Source organism: Apostichopus japonicus, chromosome 22 (genome assembly GCF_037975245.1).
Source record: "Apostichopus japonicus isolate 1M-3 chromosome 22, ASM3797524v1, whole genome shotgun sequence".
NCBI classification, from domain to species: domain Eukaryota; kingdom Metazoa; phylum Echinodermata; class Holothuroidea; order Aspidochirotida; family Stichopodidae; genus Apostichopus; species Apostichopus japonicus.
The window spans coordinates 14,603,290-14,619,772 of record NC_092582.1 but is presented as its reverse complement, the minus strand read 5'-3'; the positions used below and the strand labels follow the sequence as shown (position 1 = coordinate 14,619,772).

Sequence of the window (16,483 nt, the reverse complement as noted above, 5' to 3'; positions counted from 1 at the left end):
CACAAATGTAACAACTGATATGAAATGAATTGCAATCAGATCCAAAATAAGCACTTGGCAATCTGACGTTAAACAATTTCAAGGGCAAAACATTACATCCATCATCAATACCCTGTTTCGCTACTTTCGCTACTTTCTCGTCCAATTGGCACCAGACCATTGTAGGGATACGACAGGGTAAGGACGTAAAAGGCTCAAGAATACAACTTGCTATAGCCATTGTTAACTTGTCGTAATTGTTACACATTCAGAACAAAGTGCACAGTAAATTAGGCCTAAGTTAGGCCTAACCTAACTATTAACATTAAGTTACACTACAGTCTACAGTAGCCTAGCCCCAACTTCCCAAGGCCTAGGATAGGAACTGTTCTTAAATCTTAGTAAATAGCCAATGCTAAAGCTTACGCTTGGCCCAGCGTAATGAAACTGACAGTATCAGTTCAGTACTGACAGTAGGTCTTTCAATTTCACGAATTGAATATAAAAAGCGTTACCGCTACTGAGTGCGATCCAGAACATTTCTATGGTTTTCTGGAAATTCAGCTAGCCTAGGACCTACCTGTATCATCTTCCATCATGATTTTCATTCAATCGTGATTCGTTTTAACACTTATATAATGCCTGTATGGCAGTAGTAAACTAGTAATGTAGTCTTTGTCTAGGCCTAACTATGTAATGTACCTTCATAAGGCTAGTTTGACCAAGCTTTTTCAACTGAACTTATGTCATTTTCCTATTGAGGCACTAATAAGGTTGACTAGTATTGTAATTTTGTGTGTTTGCTACATTTGTGCAATCAGGGCAATTTCTCTTACTCAGCAGCTGTTCTAACTCCAAGTACACATCTATCTTATTTTGGCACAATTTGTTGTAATTATGACCATTAGAAGTATGTTGTTTTAGGGGTAAAGCTAAACCATAAATTAAATTATGAGAACAATTGAGCTATTTGTGTTGCAAAGTTACTGTCCAGCTAACCATATTGCAAAATGGGCACCAAATTTCATGAAATATTTAAAAATTAATTGGTTGCTATAATTAACTTGAAATGTTTTGTTCAGTGGTCTGGTAATATTTAATTCTAGTTAGGATTTCTCCTTACCAAAATAGCCTTTTATATACTCCATGTAAGTTTACATGTATGAAGAAATCACTGAGGCGTGCAAAAAATGTTTTCTTGTGTTCCTGTGCAGTTTTATTGTATAAAATATGCTGAGTATCTTGTGTTATAAATTTGTAAAACCTATCAAGAGCATTACATTTATGAAGAGACATTAACCCCAACATATGTAGTTTTTTGTTTGATATGGATCTCATTCTTAAATAATTTTTGTTTTAGGTTGCAGGCTTCCTATCTTTGTAACTGGAAAACTGTTGCAAGGACTGGAAGAGTTATTATAATCATGTGACATCTCATGTGGTCAGATTAATGACGTCAGTGTTCTATCAATAACATCCCAAAAGAAATGACAGTTAGTCAATTTTGTTTACAATGCCGCCAAAATTCAAGAAGTATTTGAAGAGTGAAGATGTCAGAGGATCGCATCAAGTTGAACGGGTAGGCAACAATCGACAGAACGAAAGGAGTCGAAGGAACAACATTTTATCTATCCATTGCCTGTAGATATTAAGGGTTAAGAAGGAAAAGCAAGAATACTGAATTTTCATGGATAATAGTCTGTATAGACCTGTGCCCATGCTAACTTCCTCATATACTATACTCATATCAAATCATGGTTCACAACAGAAGTGGTTAACTCTCTGACCGTGTGCGGGCCACTGAATTACTTTCCTCTCCTCTCCGCAAATTTTATGGTGGTAATACAGGTGTTAAAATAACTACCGTAACATCACAAAATGTGTTGCCAACCAGGAAAATATTTTTTACTGTCAAGTCCCGCTAAAAAATGCTGTACCCATATAGGTATTTAACATCCACACTTGCTTCATCTCTAAAGTGGATTTTCTAAAATTCTTACTCTTCTGTGAGGTTAGCCTCCAGGAAAGTTTGATTTGCATCTTTAAGGTTTTCTCCTTTGGAGGTCTTTTAGAGTGAAAGAACCTTGCTTTTTCTTCTTACAGTTGCAAAATTGCAGACACTACTCTATATGACTATGTGAGGCTTTGATGAAAAAAAATTGCTTAGATTACTGACTACTTTATCTTTCCAAACATTATGAGTTTTGCAGAGCTGAAATCTTTTTTGTATGGGATCATCTGCTCAGTATACATGGCATTAATTAGTCAAAGTAGTGTGTGCAGTTTTGTTATACTATCAAAGCACCATGCTTCAAACATGTAACCCTGCATTTCTGTTTGATGAAGTTAAGTGTGTTTACTGTTTAGGGTGTATGAGGATAGGTTCTGGAAATGTGACCCACGGTACAGAAAAGATAAGGCATTACTACTACCCTGTCTCAGTACCAGGTTTCCAACTCTCCATTTGGTGGCTCAGATTCCTGTGTCTTTAAGTTAGCCTTCAGTATTCCTCGAAATGTTTCGCATGGAGTGATATCACTGACATATGATAATGAACATGTCAATAAATTGTTTACATTTAAAATCTTATTTTACAGAATGGTAAATCTTCCAATCCTATTTAGTTTTATTGAAATATTTCATTAGCTGTCTGTGTATACTCAAAATTCAATCAAAATTTCATCAATTAGTAATATGGCAATTTTTGCAAGGTATTTTGTCATCTATGGAGGCGAGGAAATGACTTTTATATTTCCGAGATATAGGAATAAATTTCAGCTCAGTTGCCATGATAATGGCAACTGAGCTGAAATGGCAATGAGCTGAATGGCAAAATGAGCTGAAACTGAGCTGAATTATGAAAACATATTTATGCATTAATAAACTTTCACTTGTAAATGCTCATACCATGATCAGGAAGCTTGTCATCACTGGCTTATGATGCAAAAAATTAAAATTGTTCACTTTCTGACACCATTAACCCCCACAACCAGAATGTCCATTGATGAGCTTTATCTTTCCTTTACCCTGCTACTGTATCCTTATTGCTTTTTGAAGTGAATCTCTGTTTGTCTAAGAGAACGTTTCAAACAGAAATGCAGGAAAAGATGTTTGAAGCTACTATTTAATGTTTAGTAGTTTATAGAAAAATGTATGTTTTATTACTTACCTCTTTGTGTCATCTTACCAACCAAAACAATTTACTAACCGTTGGATACAGAGGACTGAAAATATGCCTCTCGTTGACACAAAAGTAAGATATCTTCAGTACTCACTTTGCATGGCATTATTTTCTGCGACCTCTTTCTCCCAAAGAGCATTTAGTTTGAAAAAAACTTTCACACATATGCATTACAATTTGGAACATTTCCTTCCATAAATAACATGAATACATCCAAAATTGGTTCCCCCAAAAATATATATGTAGTGATTTTGCTAGTAGCAGAGAGATAGAGAAAATTTAGTTACTACTGTATATATAATTATATATATATCTGTCATAAAAGGTTGAAGCATTCTCTATGAACTCTGTCATGTAAAATGCCATTTGTTTTGGCTAGATATATATTATACAGGATACTTTATGCATTCATGTTGGGTTCCACCCTGTGTGTGGTCTGTTGAACAGTACTGTAAGTTTCATACACTATTTCACATGTGGGATACTCCATGTTGTTTTCAAGAAGTGGATTGATTTTAGTGGTGGTTAAATATTACTTGGGGTCAGAGGAACTCCAAATTTGAAAATCACTGTGCACACTTGATAGTACAACATGTACAGTATAGTATATCAAACTCTTGCTTGAACGTCATATACATTATGGCTCCCAGTTAATTAGTACAGAGCAGGTCCTGTAAAACTCATAAACTTTTGTTTTCTTTCAAGCTCTCCATGCTTTCTGTTAATAGTTTAAATAATTAAAAATTTCCCAATTTGAATGCAGATAAGCTTCAACCTAAATGTATAAACCTGTTCAGCTAACATACTGTATCTTCTTAATGTATCGCCTTGACAACCAATGTAGGACATTTTCAAATGTAAGTTCCTACTACTGTTACGCTTGTTTCAGAGAAATTGGTTTCAAGATTTGTTTTAAGGAGTTCTGTGGTAGAGTGTTTCACAATCCATGTATGAGCCATTTAGCTGTCGGTAGTGGAAGTCAATATTTTAAGGTTTAATTCCGTCAGCAACTAGCCTTATTATTGAGTGGCAAACAAAACACCCGTTTGTAGTCCATTTGTAGATCCAACAAAATGCTGTACTGTACATATGTGAACTCTTAGTCAGGAACTCAGGATTAAACATTACTTCAGGTCAACAGAGGTCAAAATCTAAATAGGCATTCATACAGCCCAATATAACAATTAAATTGAATCATGTATGTATGTTCAACCAAAGAGCATGGGGAATCATTACAGAGATTTCCATTTTCCATATTCTATATCTTCCTCTGGTTCAAGGGCTTTTGCTGTTTTCCTTCCATTACCAATATATTCAACTCTTCTTTTTTCCCACTTAATTTTTCCCACTTTATTTTTCCTCCTTTGTTTTTCATTCATTCTTTTGGTGGAAATACATTGAAAGAAATCATTGCCTAAGTTTCTGGAACTGGTTGTTCCATTTTACAATCTCAAAGATAGTTTTAGTCATCCAATAAGATTGAATCATTGCAGTGCCCTTAACCAATAATCAGCCCATTGACGGTAGAACACACTCTTCTGAATACAGAAACAATAGTTTCTCATCGTTCCTTTCACGATTACATCTACATAGTAAAGTAATGTGTACCATAAATGCTGATGTAACTTGTAAAGGGTTGATTATGCTAGCTGTTGTACAGAAGGATAAAGCTGATACCTAGTCAGTCTTTCAGTATCCATGTATGTAAACCAATAATAGCAGCACAAAAAATTTGCCATTTTCCTATAATTAAACATTCTTGCATTGAATCAGCATTGAACTTGCAAGTCCAAAACAGGGAATGATTTAGTGTTTAAATGTTGTTTAGCACTTTCAAAAGCTCTGAATTTGTTTTCTCTCATTGAATACTAGAGTTCCTGAGTAGAAAACTGCTATACATCCCTTCAATTATACAGCAACTTGAGTTACTTAACCAATTAGTATAGCATTTTGCGATGCAATACTGGATAAATTATTCCCTGCAAAACATTACATAGTCGATCTGTCGAGGGCAACGTGTCGAAAAGAAAAGCTGCAGCCATGGCAAAACTGAATCAATACTATCAAACAGTAGAGATGATCTTTGCAATGCCTGACCCTAACCCAAAACTAAACCATAACATCCTACTGTATGCAGCCACCCTCAGTGTCCTACCATTGACAATGTGGGTCAAAAGGCAACAGCTTGAATATACTGTAATTTAAACTGGGGAAGATGGGTATTATATTGGCTCATGGGCTTGGTATCAGTTAACCTGTTGCATGCATTTTCATATAAGTAGGGGTTACTGTGGATATATTTTGATAATTTAGCTGCATATGGATTTAAAGAAGGAGTACTGTGCATTGTGCTGTTCCTGGTGACTACTAAAGAAGAATGGACTGGAAATTAGAACATAGATACTACATCCTTATTGGTAGAGATCAGTTTGCTATCAAAATGCTGAATGAATCTAGTCAATGAATCAGATAATTTTGCTCCACATTCATAGTTTATTCAAATGATACAACAAATAATAACTACAGTACCTCCTGCAAGGGCATTTTGAGTAAAAGTCACAGATCTTAAGAGGTTAAAGAGAACTGTCACGTAAACCACAAGTTCTTGAGTTTATCCGTTCAGTCTCCTTTATCAAAATGTCATTTCTGCAAAAGTTAGTTAAACTATGGTTCTTGTATTTGCAATGGTGAGAAATAAGCAGTTTGTTTGACTATTTCAGGCTAATCTCCTAGGGGATTACCATGACGATGAGGATGGTGATGATGATGAGGGGGATTTCTTCATGCAGAACAGCCCTGTCCCTGAGAGGAACAGAGGCAAACAGACGGCTGATCCAAAAGTTCAACGGTAAAATCCCATTGTCGAATCCCCCAACTGTCCTTTTCTTTCTCAAAGTCAATAAGGATGTTAGTACCAAAAATAAATGAAAGATGAGAAGACCGGAGATGTTTTTGCTTTTAAGTTCAATAAACAATGAGGAAAGAGTATGTATCTCATTTCATTTCAATAAACAATGAGGAAAGAGTGTATGTATCTCATTTCATTTCAATAAACAATGAGGAAAGAGTGTATGTATCTCATTTCATTTCAAATAACAATGAGGAAAAAGTGTATGTATCTCATTTCATTTCAAATTATACCAAAAATAAAATGACTATCCAAGTTTCAGTACCAGGAATATGTTGTTTGTCAGATAAAAAACTGTGATGAAAAATTCACAGCTCCTCGTCTCTAATTTTCAGTACTACAAGGTATTGGTTTTTACCATCTACTGCACAGTGACTGTGCATGCACAGAGATCTGAAGGAAACAAGAAAGGAAAATATGGAGACAAACAGAGACATTACTTAGATATTTTGATCATGCTGCATTAAGTTCCATGGGGCAGGGGAGGTGGATGGGAGGCATAAGGGAAATCAACCAGGAAATATCCTCACATTATCCACACCCATAGGGCCTCCCAAGCTTGTACTGTTTTAAACCATCGTTTGCCATTAGTACCTGGCTTTTCCGCCGCTTTCCCTCGAAAGTTTACATTCTCTTAATAAAAAAATTGTTCAAAGGAAAATTTCCATTTAGTAGCTACAACATTAGCACAGGTAAATGGTTTAAAATATACATAATGTCCGCCTCCTAATGACTCCTCGGAGACAAAATCATTTGATTTAATCGGCTGTAACGTCGACGATAAAGGAACAACCATCAGTCTCTGTTAAAAGTAAAATCGTAAACTATGATGGCAATTATATTTGGTGATCTACGAATCTGCTCTGATTTTTTACCCGCAGGGTACAGAATGAAGTGGACCAGGTCATCGACATCATGCACGACAACATCGGTAAAGTCTTAAATCGAGGAGAGAGACTGGAGGATCTGCAGGATAAATCAGGTCTGATGGGAGGTTTCATAAACTTGTTGCTTTTAAAAGGAAATTTCATTCTTTATTTGATGAAAAGAGGAAACATACAGTATTCTGGGCATCCTGGTGAAATTAGCATTCAATTTCTATGTACCGCTTTTGAGAGAGCAACATTTGATAGAGTTGATATGTTTTGCACCAAAAGTGAACTTGAAGCAAACAGGTGTGAAGTCACAGATGCAGACTGGTATACTTGTTTAATTTTTTCCATTTAAAATGTACTATACATCAAATATTTTCTTCTTCAGAATTGGGTTGCAATTAATAACGTACGAATACACAACAGTCATTGGTGCACAGAAAACTTCAACTCCCCTTTATAGGCAGTTGGAACCGTAGCCTATACATGGTCAGACTAATGACGTAAAATATAAAGAAAACTCTACATTTTGCTGTCAGTTTGGGGAATATGACATCACATATGTTTGCTTCAGGTTTACCGATGCAACAATTTCAGGCACCAAATCTTTCCATAATTTTCAAGTATCATATCATCAGATCAAATTTATTTTAAAATATATCTTGAAATTGAGGCTATGTGCCCATTTTTAACCTTTGCTGAAAAATCTTCAGTTTTATGTGTTTTGGGAACATCAAAACCATTATATCCTTAAAAGAATGATTTTCTAAGCTTGGTGGGGAGAAGGAAGGGGGGAGGGGTAATTGGGTTGGGTGGGGGGTAGATGAATGAAGTTAATCATCAGGTTTGGTTTTCATTGTACATTTATATTCCACCAGTGGACAGTCTTTCAGTCTTACTGATAACTTTAGTAGAGTTAGTGATGTATATTAATATGTGACACTTTGACATTACCTTTTTTTGCAGATGACCTAGCCTTTAATGCCTCAGTCTTCAGAGTGAGTGCTAAAGGTCTAAGGAGTCAGTTTTGGTGGCGAGACTTTAAGGTAAGCATTTCTTACAAGTACTGCCTTAGTATTATAACCCTTAGCAAAGTTAGAAAACTGGCTGATAGATTTGTATTATTATTTTGTTATATTTTCCAGTAAGTAGCAAGGTTGGAATGTTTCTTACCATTTGTGCTGTGGTAATTACTGTATTGTGAAAAAGGAGTCGTTTCCATTTGTTTTGCTTTGATTTTAATGACAGTTGTGTTGAATGCAGTGCCTTCGTTTATCCACAGTGCCTTTGTTTCCCGCGGTGCCTTTATATCCCATGGTGCCTTTGTTTCTCACAGTGCCTTTATTTCTCACATTGCCTTTGTTTCTCACAGTGCCTTTATTTCCCATGGTGCCTTTATTTCCCATGGTGCCTTTGTTTCCCACAGTGCCTTTATTTCACAAAGTGCCTTTGTTTCTCACAGTGCCTTTATTTCCATGGTGCCTTTGTTTCTCAAAGTGCCTTTATTTCCCATGGTTCCTTTATTTCCCATGGTGCCTTTGTTTCCCACAGTGCCTTTTATTTCCCACTGTGCCTTTATTTCTCACAGTGCTTTTACTTCCCATGGTGCCTCGTTTCCCACAGTGCCATTTTTCCCACAATGCCTTTATTTCTCATGGTGCCTTTATTTCTCACAGTGCCTTTATTTCCCACAGTGCCTTTATTTCCCACAGTGCCTTTATTTCCCAGTGTTTTAGAAAGTTATCAACCACTTGTGGTGCACTGTCATCCATTGAACATCAGTGGCATGTATGGGAGTGCAAATGAGTAATTTCTCAACAAAATCTTGACATGTAATGTTTTCTTTTGGTTCTTTCATAGCACTGAACTAAGTTCAGTGTTGTTGCAATAGGTGCCATTGTTTCCCCACAGTATGTCAGGGAGTGGTCAGATGCTTGGTATTTGGTCTTATCGGGTATATGTTGGAAAATTTGGTCTTATCGGGTATATGTTGGAACAAGGGTTTTGAATGTGAAAAACAAGATTTTTTTCTGTTCTTTCTTTGGTGTTCAAAACAGCTATCTGCCACACTTTTAGTTTATCGTCGTCCGTTTTCGATGACAAATGTTTCCCTTTCTTTGCAGATGAAATTAATCTTTGTTGTATTATTGGTAGCTCTGCTGCTCATCATATTCAGTGAGTATCTGATATTCAGCCATTTTGTCTTCATTAAATATTAGTTTTCTGTATTTATTACCAACAAGTTATAACCTATTAGAGGTACCTGAGGCATAGGCGTATAGGAGACCAATTTGATTTGGGGGGGCTGTAAAGATTTGCTCGAAAAATATAACCAAACTTATGACCAGGTTTGGGTGATTAAGTGCAACCCATGATGAGTATCATGTGCTGCAATGCATCAGTAAATGAAACAGCAGAAAAGGTGCCAGGGGAGGAGTGGGGGGGAGGGGTAATGGGACCTTAAGTCAAAACATTGCTCACATTTTCTATTTGCAGAGACTATGCTTTTTTTATGGTTAACATACTGTTTTATTTTGAAAACAAGAGCATGGATGAGAATTTCTAGGTAGGTAAAGGCTTTTCCCTAGCAGACCTGGGGTGCCATCACAGGAAATATCAGCTAGTAAAATTTCAGAAAAATATATATATGGTTGGATAGCTCAGGACTTTTTGTTTCTGTTGGCAAACACTCCTTGAACCTTTCAAAGTTCATTTAAGAAAACTTTGTTTACTGAATCACTTAGCTTGGACTTTTTAATTTATGTACCAATCTCGGTGAGGTTCTTCATGACATTTTTTAAGTCTCACCATTATGACTAAAAATTGCTCTCCTTTATAAATAAAGCTGATAACATTGAAATTTTTAAAAACTGAAGACTGAAAATGTGGAACGTCTTTCTCTCCATCATTTGAATTTTCTTACTTTTTACCTATTTCATCCTATAGTTCCAATCATCATCAAGGGTTCATCATCAAAGTGATCTGCTTCTTAGAACTCTTGTCGCAGTCATTTTCAGGATGCTGTTGAAGAAAGAAAGGTTTTCGAATGGCCCCTGATACTTTCCAGTTTCTACTTGGACATGTTTTTGTTTATTTCACTCTTCTACAAATGTTTCAATTCAGTTGAAATTTACTCTTTCTTTAAGGTCACTGAAATAATATTGTTCAAGGCACCCTTTTCATTCCATATCCACCTGTATATGTTTACAGACATTACAGTCACTTTTGACATAGATTTAGGACAGGTTTTGCAAACCTTTAATACTGAGGTTAGAAATGTGTTTTCTTGTTGCAACGTTCACTTATTTCGTAAGTAGTATTTTTTGTGAAATGGCTTGTAAGTCTCCTTAATAAGTGAGATATACTCAGTTTTCAAATCTTTGCAAGATGGAAACCTTACATTGTGTATATGTTGCATATATGCAAACAGCTATTTAAAACTCTTATGGAACATGTTTGCAGGAGTTGAGCAAGTGGAAGGAGCTAGTGAAGAGTGCTGCTCTGTTCATTGAAAGTGGGATTTCTCATAACAGTTGGTTCATTCCTGAGTGATAACAGACAGAAACAACGAATATTAAAAATACAAGATCACAGGTAGACTCCTTTTGGCCACGTAAAAATAGGAATGTTATCCAAGTGTCATGTTCATTCAATTTCTACATGCCACATTTGAAAATGTTCTTTTGATCAACAATTATTCACTCAGTACCTTAGTAAACATCTAGCTATTAAATAAGTGTGATTATATTTCTCTTTGGAAAAGGACAAACATACCATTCTATGGGAACACTTTCTTAATTAATTAATATTGTTTCTTGGTTCTACATGTGCAATAATACACTGTCGATATCTAGTTGCTTACAGGAGTTTTCAGTACCCCCTTCCCACATCTTTCTTTTCTCTGGAATTTGTCGGTAAATGTTAAGACATTTTCACTGATGGAGAGTTACTGTGTAAATAAGGGCTTATTTTCTTCTGCTCATGTTACATCATCAAAACCACAATGCATTTTTGCATTCTGGTTCTTGTTACCCTTCATCTCCCATTTTTTGGTACATAGTGGTGCCTCGTGAAAGAGAAATATTATTGGCTGCAATTGCTTTGTTTCTTTTGTATTAGTAACTATTGGATACAGGGTTGATTAAAAGTTTAACTGTGTTTTTTTCCAGGTTTTGGAACTGTTAATGACTTAGTGCAACTAAAGATACTTTGTAAAGAAATTGTCTATGAAAAGCTGCTATGTTGTATGAGCTGAACGAAGCACTTGAAAACCATGAACAATAACTTGCGAAGGCCAGGTTCAAAGGTGCTTGTTCCATACAAATAGACCCATCCATGGAAGAGATCCTCATTAACATAAACGATTAGTAAATTTGTAACTGCTAATTGGTATGTAAATTCATTAGGGATATTATCTTAAGCAGACGTACCCCTTTTCATCAATAGAATTGGCACATTTGGATAGTTATATTGATGTACATATTTTTTTTTTTAGTAGAACACACAAGTCAACATCGTCCATATTAACAACCTGTTTATTGATGCGACAAGCACTAGTTATTTAATTTATATTGTTCGAGTAGAAAAATTATCTGAATTGAAATTTGGGGCCTTGCTTTTAGAACAGATGTTGTTATACTTGATATGCCTCACAGTCAGTCTAGTAGTTAATGAGGTACTTTGACAGATTTTGTCATTCAAATGTTGTATTTTGTTTAATGTAAATAGCATATTTAATCTACAAAATTACAGGTTAGAAGGATCTTCTAAAAATTGAAATAATTTGTCTTCCATTTATTAATAAATCTTCTATTCCATGAAGAAATATTGCTTTGTTTTCTTTGGGTTTTTTTTACGACCCTGCACCTTTCAACTTGCATTAAATCATGCCTCTCATTAACAGCTTTACCAATACAAACTCAATGAGCTACTATCATTGTTTTAATAACTGTCAGCCAGCTAAATGGTAGATCATACAATTTTTGTCTTAATAATCAAAGATGAAAGAGAAAGAAAAGAAAGACATTTCATGTAGTAAACAGTTAATAGCAAAATTTATTTACTGGTCATTTACTGGTGAACTGAATACATACAAGTATTTGGAAATTCCACCTTCACCAAAATGTGTATAAACACAAATTATGGTGATATCCTATTGCTGGAGGAAGAAGAATTTACCTTTAAAAACTCCTGTTTGAGGTATAATAGATCTGCTGTTCTTACCTTAAGTGTACCCTACCCATTGGTCAAATACACTTATTGATGATACACAGATCAAATCTAATGGGACTGCTTACCTTGGGGGGAAACCCTAACCAGCAGACAAATGTATTTTGTTTAATATTTTAATGCTAAATTGATTCCATGGTCAAATTTTAGATTGCTCTACTTGGAATGACATCTGAAATTTCTCTCAGTCAAAATTCCTTCGAGCAACTACTTTTAGAGATCCTTTAATACCTCAGTAATGATGAGCCTGGTGGTTTATAGGTAGGATAATGCTATAAGTAGGTGGTTAATAGGTAGGATAATGCTATAAGTATTTATTATTAATGTCCCTTGAAATTGTTACAGTTAATCCTTTTAAGAAACCCTCAAACACAAAGGACTGCATCAACTAGTCTTTGGTAACATGATTTTTATCAATAAAGGACAGTGGAGAACAACCATACTATTTCTCAATCTCTTGAGGCTACTCATGAAGAAGCTCTCTCACCACACAGTAAGGAGAAGCCACTCTTCACATCTCCAACAACCAGTGCCATCTTCAATTAGGTAGTTTCATAACCGAACATACCATCCCCTTGACGACTTGCCCCTCCCTCCCCTCCCTCCCAATTGCTGAAGTACAAGTATATGCCAGCATTTGAATGTTTGAGTTAATCTCTTCTTTTTTCATACCCCCCTCCACCCTTTCTCTACCTCCCATAACACAAGTTATATATCTAGTTTATGCCACACATTCCAGTGTTGTTCTGAAGTAGTTTATCTTCTACTTCCATAATGGTGGCTCGCTGCAAAACTCTACAATCAGAACAACATGATTTCTTTACCCTAGATTTAGCCCAAGGGTAACATGCAGAGCTGTGATCCATGACTTCTGTTTCCCTTTAATTGTATAGTACTAGCATCGGCATTATGATCTATCATTTCCCTTGTTGAGGTTGAGAGAAGAACCCTCCCGACTGCTTGGCAACCGCTCTAGATGGAGCAAACCCCAGCAACTTCTGAATGTTCTGAAATGAGGAGTGATGACGCTTGAATGTAAGAGTGACATAGGAAATGATAAATGAATTTGTGAGAATGTAGACCTAATATTTTTACTGTTGAATGAATATTAAGTGAGAGACTCGAATAACATTTGAATATACAATTCTGGTTATTCTTGAGTGATAAGGTTAATTACCAGACCACAGCCTTCTTGGAACAAAGAATTTTATTGCACTTGAACAGAACAACACAATGATCTATGAACACGAAAACAGATCCATATAGAAGACAAATAAAGCATTGCTTGTGTTAGTCCAAGTTTGGTAATGAAATCGAACCGTTTGCTAAAGCTACAACAACTCACCTGCCGGATTGACATAGTACAAAGTATATAGAGAAATATAAAAGAACACTCGGTAAAATCGTTGCCCATCAGGTTTCGATGTGACAGTCCATGAATCCAAGAAATTGGGACAAAAGGCAGCTTTGCGACGACTCTACCGTCAAAACTGTGAAACAAGATGGAATAGACCAAAAGTGAGTGTGAAATTGATGATGAGGGCAACAGAATGTAAACAGTGAAATTTTTTACCCAATCCATCGACCGCAATACTTCAACATACAGACAGTACAGTAGTACCTTTCCTGTGACAAACATCAAAACTGTAGTAAAATTTGTGGGAGTAGCTCCTCTAACTTAATACTTACATTGAGTTGAACATGCTCATTAGAGAGGTGAAAGTAAATGCAATAACAAACATGGACTTCATTTTGACCATCGACAGAGCTCTGCTGTGATCTTTTAGTCTTTCCTCCTGCCTCTCTGGAGAGTGAAATAAAGAAATAAAGAAAAGTCACCTCTCGACAAAGAACATGAAATGGTATCAAATATCAACAAAACATACAACATCAACCAGGGAACTGTCACACTTTCAGATTGCACTTAGTCACATATATGTAGAATTTTGTATGCAGTATTTTGACATCTTGATATATTTCAACTTTTTTGATCGACACCAGATATTTACATAGATCAATAAATAAGATATGACCATCTGAGAGATCAAACAATTTACGATGTTTATTAAACTGTTATAGTTGTTCTGCAAAATTGCTGTCTAATCTGTACTCTTAACAATTACTAACAGTATAAAAAACTGGTACATTTCTGCAATATTTAGTGACACTTCCTATACAAAATTATGTACTATTTCAATAGACAGCAACTTGAACTACAAATTACAATTAATTGTTGTTAAACTTGTAACTTCAGCACAGTGCTTGTAACCCTGAGGACACTGGTTCGAATCATTCTAGCCAAAGTCTTTGAACTTTTCATGTTTGCTTATAGTTTTCCAAGTCAGTTTGCTATTGTTAGAGTACAATTATCAAATACCTCTTTAAGTGACGAGAAGCTATAGATCTGTGTTTCTAACAGGACATCACCTCCACATGCACTTTCTACATTTGAACACAAAATGCATCTGTAATTTAGCAGCTTCTTAAACGATATTTTAATCATACTTACCAAGTTTTTTCTTTTGTCCTTTACTCTCTTGTCCAGTGACATTTTCTTTACTCTTTTCCACTGTTAAAAATAAAGGCAATTTGAATAGGTTGAATGAATAGCAAGTAAAATGGTCATTTATAAATCCTGTCTTTCAAAAGTAACAAACATTTTCTCTGAACTGTACTTTTAAGCCCTAGGTTTATACTGTTCCTAGTTACACATTATAGTTCTTCAAAACATTTTCTAAACATACAAGTTATTTGTGAAAATCAAAAATTAGATGTCAAGACAGACTGTTATAATGGCTTCAAAATTTCTCACAGAACTCCCATGTTGGGGTTTATACTAAATAATAAATTATCCCATATCACAAAAAACTTACATTTCTTGCTCTGCTTCTCCACCTCTCCTTTCAACTTTTTGTATGTTTCAGTGCGATAAACCAACAAAAAGGTGATACCTGAAAGCAAAATTAAGAAAAAAAGGAATTTTGCATACCCTAATTTTCAACAGGAGGGATGATTAAAAGTTTTAAAAATTTATCTGTTCAAACACCAAACTATGCAGATATATATCACTGTTCAAACAAGAAATAAGCTGCACATGCTGAAACTGAAAGTCTCACTTACCTAGTAGTTCTAGTAGTAGCCTACTGAAGTATAGTCAGTATTGCGAAGTTCGGAACACTGCGAAGTTCGGACACCCCTAAGAAATACACGATTCCACCATGACAACCTATAGCAACAGCCAATTTCACGAAAAACTACGAAGCTACAGATACTTTCTCTCCAAAGTGACCATAAAATGACGGAGATCTATGAAGTCTGTTATAATTACCGAAAGAGCAACTGCGCCACCAATTGTATCACCAGCGCCACACTGTGGGACTAGGTGTCCGAACAACATACTCTAGCAAATAAATACCAGTTCCACCATCACAAAGAATCTTCTTGGAATACAACGTGAAAACAGTTTGCAGGAAAGAAAGTTTGGCCGTGTATCGTAATATAACACACTTCTCCCACCATATCAAGTATATTTTCAGGTGATTTATACCAGAAGATATAGTTTTGGGGTGTTTTAAGGCTTACGTGTCCGAACTTCGAAGTGTCCATGCTACCAGACTAGTTATGTGAGATCAAGCCCACACGCCCACCAAAGGCAAGTTACTTGCCTGAATATGGTTGTGAGGGCTTGTCCTCATGTTATATGTTACCGAAGGCCTACTACAGTAGCACTAGCAGACTGGATAAAACAAAGGACTAGTTAAGTAAAACTTCAGATAAAGTGGTGAGCAAACATCGTTAATTAACTTTAGAACAATTCACAAATGTTTCTGTCACGTAAACAGAGCAACTGCCCAGTCCATTCTCCAAATTGAATTTAATATACACTTCAACTGCAGTGATAAATTTCTCTAAATCAAATAATGGAAATAAGATAACTCTTTGACAAAATAATCATGTCTGTATGTTGATAGCCACTTCCAGGCGTTTGTTTAGTGCAGTAGCAGACAAGACATCGTTTAAGCAAATTAGTGTAGCCTAGCCTAACAAGTAAGTCCTACACTTGAGTTAGCCTAGGCCAACTACAAATCTTATCACATTCGTAAATAGGATTTGGAACAAAACAGTACCTTCTGACAAAAGAGCTGTACATATTGATATGAAGACAATTAAAAGTGTGTCAGCCAACATGGTAGTAGAGGTATCATAAATTCGTCGCAGACTACAGAATATTTAATCGGTCTTTTTATTTTTTAAGGCAGAGGCTTTGAGTTGTAATGCAAGTAGCGTGTAAACATTACAATGTGTCGAAGTTAG

The 16,483-nt window shown here is 35.6% G+C and overlaps 2 protein-coding genes across 3 annotated transcripts; one reads left to right on the top strand and one right to left on the bottom strand.

Annotated features, from left to right (window-relative positions):
* The first annotated feature begins 20 nt into the window (after window positions 1–20).
* Window positions 21–11,765, top strand: LOC139963978 (vesicle-associated membrane protein 4-like). 2 transcript variants are annotated; one of them, XM_071965251.1, is made up of 7 exons: window positions 21–177; window positions 1,340–1,558; window positions 5,881–6,008; window positions 6,950–7,050; window positions 7,907–7,986; window positions 9,064–9,115; window positions 9,887–11,765. In XM_071965251.1, exons 2-7 carry the CDS (start codon window positions 1,493–1,495, stop codon window positions 9,919–9,921), a joined length of 462 nt encoding a protein of 153 aa, XP_071821352.1. In that variant the 5' UTR covers window positions 21–177; window positions 1,340–1,492; the 3' UTR covers window positions 9,922–11,765. The 2 variants fall into 2 exon arrangements, with proteins under 2 accessions (XP_071821352.1, XP_071821353.1); XM_071965252.1 differs by lacking the exon at window positions 1,340–1,558 and adding an exon at window positions 3,200–3,232 and having other exon boundaries at window positions 55–177.
* Window positions 11,766–11,972: 207 nt separating this feature from the next.
* LOC139963977 (calcium load-activated calcium channel-like) lies at window positions 11,973–16,474 on the bottom strand. The gene is made up of 6 exons (XM_071965250.1): window positions 16,297–16,474; window positions 15,043–15,120; window positions 14,679–14,738; window positions 13,859–13,973; window positions 13,515–13,659; window positions 11,973–13,176 (listed from the first exon to the last, which is right to left on the bottom strand). Exons 1-6 carry the CDS (start codon window positions 16,355–16,357, stop codon window positions 13,087–13,089), a joined length of 549 nt encoding a protein of 182 aa, XP_071821351.1. The 5' UTR covers window positions 16,358–16,474; the 3' UTR covers window positions 11,973–13,086.
* Between the last annotated feature and the right edge of the window lie 9 nt (window positions 16,475–16,483).

What these genes read in the sequence shown, in the direction of transcription:
- LOC139963978 (XM_071965251.1), top strand. Translation starts at nt 1,493, where the DNA reads ATGCCGCCAAAATTCAAGAAGTATTTGAAGAGTGAAGATGTCAGAGGA. An exon ending in GATCGCATCAAGTTGAACGG is followed by an intron (nt 1,559 to 5,880) that starts GTAGGCAACAAT and finishes TGACTATTTCAG; the next exon opens with GCTAATCTCCTAGGGGATTA. An exon ending in TCTGCTGCTCATCATATTCA is followed by an intron (nt 9,116 to 9,886) that starts GTGAGTATCTGA and finishes TTCATCCTATAG; the next exon opens with TTCCAATCATCATCAAGGGT.
- LOC139963977 (XM_071965250.1), bottom strand. Translation starts at nt 16,357, where the DNA reads ATGTTGGCTGACACACTTTTAATTGTCTTCATATCAATATGTACAGCT. An exon ending in GGAGAAGCAGAGCAAGAAAT is followed by an intron (nt 14,739 to 15,042) that starts GTAAGTTTTTTG and finishes TATTTTTAACAG; the next exon opens with TGGAAAAGAGTAAAGAAAAT. An exon ending in ATGAGCATGTTCAACTCAAT is followed by an intron (nt 13,660 to 13,858) that starts GTAAGTATTAAG and finishes CTTGTTTCACAG; the next exon opens with TTTTGACGGTAGAGTCGTCG.